General features: G+C 34.4%; 1 protein-coding gene across 1 annotated transcript in view; it reads left to right on the forward strand.

Moving 5' to 3' along the window:
* Positions 1-6,473, forward strand: part of LOC106467333 (fasciclin-1-like) — a 22,183-nt gene that overhangs the window by 7,966 nt on the left and 7,744 nt on the right. The window contains exons 5-6 of the mRNA XM_022395493.1: positions 2,565-2,715; positions 4,346-4,478. Coding sequence (XP_022251201.1) covers positions 2,565-2,715; positions 4,346-4,478 — 284 coding nt within the window. The remainder of the gene's footprint in view (positions 1-2,564; positions 2,716-4,345; positions 4,479-6,473) is intronic.

Below are 6,473 nucleotides of genomic sequence, written 5' to 3' on the forward strand. Positions count from 1 at the left end.
TAAAACTGTAAAAATATTTGTTGATTTCTTAATTTAGAGTCTCCATTGATTAAAGAGGTTTGTTTTTTTACTAAAAACGTTGGTAATATAACAGATAATAACTTAATTCAGAAACGATTTAAGTTTAGAATTGAATCGATATTTTTACTTTCATGATACATTTTATGCACTTGGCTCTACTCTAGGTGATTTCACACTACGTCTTTACTTTAGGCTTATTTTACCAATTACACTACACTTATAAGGTTTCACGGCATCTCCCTCAAGGCCCCCTTTCACTCCCGTCACTAATATCGTAATGGGCAGACAGTAATCGAACTATTCTATGTGGATAAATGCATTTTGGTTTTTATGACTCATCCTATTTCGAGAAATCAAGTGCGACGTGACGTGACACACACTGACTTTTATATAGGTTAGATATTATCTGCATGTCTAACCAAACACCCCCACTTTGCAATTCCTTCCTACACCATTGTGGTGTACATAAAAAAAATGCAAATTATGTTGTTTTCTGTGTGCTACAGAATGGTAAGTCATACAAACAATACAAATGTTTCAGATAATAACCACACAAATACATAAAACTGTAAAGTTAGCTGACTGCATAGAAAAAAGACCCTTTGCTAGACCACTATTTTGTTTATAAAACTTATCTAAAGTTGCTAAAATAAGTACTATTTCAATAGTTAGGTGGTCTGCATAATTAGTGTGGAAAATGTCTTGTTCTAGTTTAGTTTTTAATCACAGTGAAGCTTTTTCTGTAGGTTTTGAAGTAAAGAGAGATTTTTAATATCCAAATATATTAGAGTATCTTAGTGATCTAAGTCAAATGTTTTGATTATATTCACAAAGTCTAGAGATAAAAGGAGTTAGTCTCCAGCAGAGGGGGGTCGCTAGGCATTGCCACACATTTGAATCTTTGGAAGTTGGAAGGACATAAAAACGGGGGGTGATAAAAGGGGGGATAATATATATTTTTTTTGGTTAGTAGTTAGAAAACTTTGTTAATAGGATCACCTTTGAATACGGTATGAGATCAGTCATTTAGTAGGGTGTTGACCCCCTACTTGTAAGGTGTTTTATCGACAATTAAAATACAACCACCATTGTCTGCTCTCGTTTTATAAATCTTATTGTTAGATCATAATTCTTTTAAAGCATTGACTTCATTGTCGATCTTATTGTTAGATCATAATTCTTTTAAAGCATTGACTTCATTGTTGATCTTATTGTTAAATCATAATTCTTTTAAAGCATTGACTTCATGGTTGATCTTATTGTTAGATCATAATTCTTTTAAAGCATTGACTTCATTGTTGATCTTATTGTTAGATCATAATTCTTTTAAAGCATTGACTTCATTGTTGATCTTATTGTTAGATCATACTTCTTTTAAAGCATTGACTTCATTGTTGATCTTATTGTTAGATCATACTTCTTTTAAAGCATTGACTTCAAAAGAAGTATGATCTAACAATAAGATCAACAATAAAGCATTGATTTCATTGTTGATCTTATTGTTAGATCATACTTCTTTTAAAGCATTGACTTCATTATTGTTTAGGTTGGGTTTTTAGTCTTCTACCTTTATAAGTTGAAAGTCTTGATTGTATGTTATTTCTTATTTTCTCAGTTTCATTAAAATTTAACTCTGAAACGTTAATGTAAGATCTGTGGTAGGTACGTTTTGTTTAACAGCTAAAATTCTGGGTTTCACATCAAAGTTTGATCCTAGATTTGAGAAAGAAATTTCATTATCACTCGAAATTATGGAGGAAGAACGACAGATTGGAAAATTTTCACCTCTTCTGTCTGGTTTTCTCTCAACTTCTTGAGTTTCTTACTGAGGTTGGTCCTTTTCTGTTTTGCCCTGTTAATTTATCCAAGTCAGTTGCTATAGGCAAGTTTGTTCCAGTCTTCATGGGATAACTTGTTAGTCCAGTTCCAGATGGTTTTGGTAAAATCGGATTTCTTACTTGGAGAAGTTCGAGCGAGTGTCCTTTATACTGTAACTCCTATCACACCAACTTTATTTTAATCACAGTGTCCACATGTTACAGAACACTGAAATGAAACTGAAAATGACTTGTTTCAGTTTCTCTCGGTGCCTTGTATACATTTCACTGTTGTCGTGTCACAACATTCCCCTATATAATAAACCTTTGAGTTCTTTTGTTTTTACATTACTGTGGTATATAAACCTTGTACGCTCACAGTAGTTGTATGACATATCTGAAGAAGGCAGACCAATGTTCTGTTGAAACACACAGAATGTTCTCTACATAAAAATTTTCATTATGCTTATAAGTCCTTTTTGGTCAATTCACTGTTACTAGTTCGTCAGTTACGAAGTTCAGTAACTTTTATGTATCTCTGTTAGTTTAGAACATTCTCACCAGTACTGAACTACTGGATACAAGATAGAGAAAGTCGATGAATTTCAACAAAAACTTAATTATATAAGTTATACTGAATCAACTTATCTTTTACTTTTAAGAAATTCGCGGGAATTGCACTCTTTGGTTTGGTTGGTATTAATAATACAACTTGTTTGTTTTCAGTGAATTCCTAGAATTGGTCAACAGTACTCCAGAGTTTCGCCACGAGCTGTTCAATGCTCAGGAAAAGACAGTTTTTGTGCCAACAAATAAAGCTATTCAACGATTGGAGAAAGTTGAGTCCCTGAAAGGAAATATCACTGCAATCACAAATGTCAGCATTTTAATTTATTATTTATTTTAATTATTTTTCTTTTATAAATCTAATAATATTTGCGTTAACTAACCGATAAACTAATATATAGTCTTTATACTCGAGACCTTCCTCAGTGACATCTACATGTTGAGTCTTTTTTTTTTTCAGATTGTTCTTTTCGGCGGCCCGGCATGGCCAGGTGGTTAAGGCACTCGACTCGCAATCTGAGGGTCGCGGGTTCGAATCCCCGTCCCACCAAACATGCTCGCCCTTTCAGGCGTAAGGGCGTTATAATGTGACGGTCAATCCCATTATTCGTTGGTAAAAGAGTAGCCCAAGAGTTGGCGGTGGGTGGTGATGACTAGCTGCCTTCTCTCTAGTCTTACACTACTAAATTAGGGACGGCAAGCGCAGATAGCCCTCGTGTAGCTTTGCGCGAAATTCAAAAACAAACAAACAATCTTTTTCGGAATAGATATCAAAATGTAGTTAACAATAAAGATCCAAAAGTAAATATTTAAGATAGTGAAAATATGTGCAAAATAATTGAAATTTTAATTAATTCTTTGTAACTGCAATGTTTGCTAATTTGTATTTACGCTGTTGTTTGTTTGTTTTATTTATTTGTTTCTTTTTAAAAATGATTGTTAGGCAAATTCTTACGTGTTTCTTGATTCTCTGCAGCTGTGTCAGTTTTCCATTCGTTTGTATAATTTAAGGCCAACCAATAAACATATTTTAAACAATTTTTCGGAACTCTGTATACAACAAATTATTGGTTGGAAGATCCCTAATAACATCTGTGCCACACAAACTAATTTCAACGGAAATTCCGTCAATATTGCATTAATTACATTAATTAATGCTGAGTTTCCCACGTATTTAACATAGAAACTGTCGGATTTCGCATAATTGCTTTTTGGTCAGTTCTTTGAATTCAGAGTTTTAACAGGCGAAAACATAAAATTATTTAATATGTGGTTTCCACTAATATTGAACGGTATAAAAAGAAGTCGTCAATTTAACGGTTAAGTAATTCACCATATTCAATGTCAGAATAACAAGTTTTCAAGTGTTTATTGAGTGGTTCTTTGTATTAAAACCTAGAGTGATTGATTCAGACCTCTTTTACTTATCCTTGTTACTAGCTGTTAAGTTTCAGACTGCTTTGACTCAGTTTTTTTTATCCTTGTTATTAATTGCTAAGCTTAAGACCGCTTTGACTCAGATTTGTTACCCTTGTTATTAGTCACTAAGTTTCAGACTGCTTTGAGTCAGATTTGTTATCTAGTTATTAGTATCTAAGTTTCAGACTGCTTTGACTCAGATTTGTTATCCTTGTTACTAGTTGTTAAAGTTCAGGCTGTTTTCACTCAGATCTGTTATCTTTGTTTATAGTTGCAAAGGGTCAGACCGATTTGATTCATATTTTTCATCCTTGTTACAAGCTGTTAAGTTTCAGACCGATTTGACTCAGATCTACTATTATTGTTATTTGTTGCTAAGTTTCAGACTGCTTTGACTCAGATCTGCTATTCTTGTTACTAGCTGTTAAGTTTCAGACCGATTTGACTCAGATCTGTTATTCTTGTTATTTGTTGCTAAGTTTTAGACTGCTTTGACTCAAATTTGTTATTCTTGTTATTAGTTGCTACGATTACACATGGTGATGCAGTCTGTGTCAAGTGATGACGTAAGAAGTGGAAGAATCAAAGAGCACCTGGCGGCAGACAACCGTCGTAGTCTGTACTTCCGTGTCGTCGGGGAAGACAGAAACAGAAGTAAGTTTCTTGATAAATTTCGTTAAACCAAACATGGCCCATTAGTTGGTGTTTGTTAATTCTCCACTAATTTTACTATTTGAGTTAGATTGTGTTATAAGATCGTTCAGTATTCAATCTTTTTGTCAAATTTGAGTTTTACGGGAAAATAAAGACCATCGAAATATGTTAAATCATGGTTAAATGCGATTATTAACACAAGTAATTTTCTGGGATAAATGTGACATTTTCTATAAACTATGCTGACACTAAGATGTATTAAAATTTTACTAATAGACATTAAGTTTATCTGTTTGATGAATCGGGAACGAATAATAGTTTTGTTTGGTGTTAAGCCTAAAATACACCATGGGCTATCTGAGCTCTGCCAATCGTGGACATCGACTCCCAAAATTTAGCTTATCGCTAAGCCATTGAGGTGGGGGCGTAAATAGGAACATGATTCGTATTGCACCTGATAGCAGTGATCAGCTGGATAGGAACCTGGTGTTATTGATACATTTTCAGATTGAGCAGTGATCAGCTGGAGAGGAACCTGGTGTTATTGATACATTTTCAGATTGAGCAGTGATCAGCTGGAGAGGAACCTGATGTTATTGATACATTTTCAGATTGAACAGTGATCAGCTGGAGAGGAATCTAGTGTCATTGATACATTTTTAGATTGAGAAGTGATCAGCTGGAGAGGAACCTGGAGTTATTGATACATTTTCAGATTGAACAGTGATCAGCTGGAGAGGAATCTGGTTTCATTGATACATTTTCAGATTGAGCAGTGATCAGCTGGAGAGGAATCTGGTGTTATTGATACGTTTTCAGATTGAGCGGTGATCAACTGGAGAGGAACCTGGTGTTATTGATACATTTTCAGATTGAGCAGTGATCAGCTGGAGAGGAATCTGGTGTTATTGATACAATTTCAGATTGAGCAGTGATCGGCTGGAGAGGAATATTGTGTTATTGATACATTTTCAGATTGAGCAGTGATCAGCTGGAGAGGAACCTGGTGTTATTGATTTATTTTCAGATTGTTCGGTTGTTAGGCCCTGCGTGGCCTTGGATGTACTTGGTTCGTAGTTCGTGCCCCTAGCTACGATAATACACTCACCTTGTTTGTTGACCTGGCTAAATCCGTTGCGGAAGTCAACAGGAAACCACCTCATTGTGATTTCCTGTAACAGACACAGTGATTTCATGAGTCATTGTGTCCGCGTTTCGAGGGCGGTTTAAAAAAAAACCCAAAGAAAACTAAGTTGTTCGCAGAGAATTATATCTTACCAAAGTAATATTCAAGTTGCAACATGGGAAAGAAAAACGTTCAGTAACAAGCATTTGACCATATTTCTCAGCATAAGTTAATGATCATGTGTATCACGTACTCTCCTAGTATAAGTTGATGTTCATGTTACATTACGTATTCTCCTAACATAAGTTAATGTTCCTGTTGCATTACGTACTCTCCTAACATAAGTTAATGTTCATGTTGCATTACTTTCTCTCTTAACATAAATTAATGTTCCTGTTGCATTACGTACTCTCCTAACATAAGTTAATGTTCATGTTACATTACGTACTCTCCTAACATAAGTTAATGTTCCTGTTGCATTACGTACTCTCTTAACATAAATTAATGTTCATGTTACATTACGTACGCTACTAACATAAGTTAATGTTCATGTTGCATTACGTACTCTCCTAACATAAGTTAATGTTCCTGTTGCATTACGTACTCTCTTAACATAAATTAATGTTCATGTTACATTACGTACGCTACTAACATAAGTTAATGTTCATGTTACATTACGTACTCTCTTAACATAAATTAATGTTCATGTTGCATTACGCACTCTCTTAACATAAATTAGTGTTCATGTTGCATTACGTACTCTCCTAACATAAGTTGATGTTCTTGTTGCATTATGTACTCTCCTAACATAAGTTCGATGACGAGGAACCCACTTTGAGATTAATAATGGCTGGAGACGGCTTAAATGG

Source organism: Limulus polyphemus, unplaced genomic scaffold, assembly GCF_000517525.1.
Source record: "Limulus polyphemus unplaced genomic scaffold, Limulus_polyphemus-2.1.2 Scaffold2571, whole genome shotgun sequence".
Classification (NCBI taxonomy): Eukaryota; Metazoa; Arthropoda; class Merostomata; order Xiphosura; family Limulidae; genus Limulus; species Limulus polyphemus.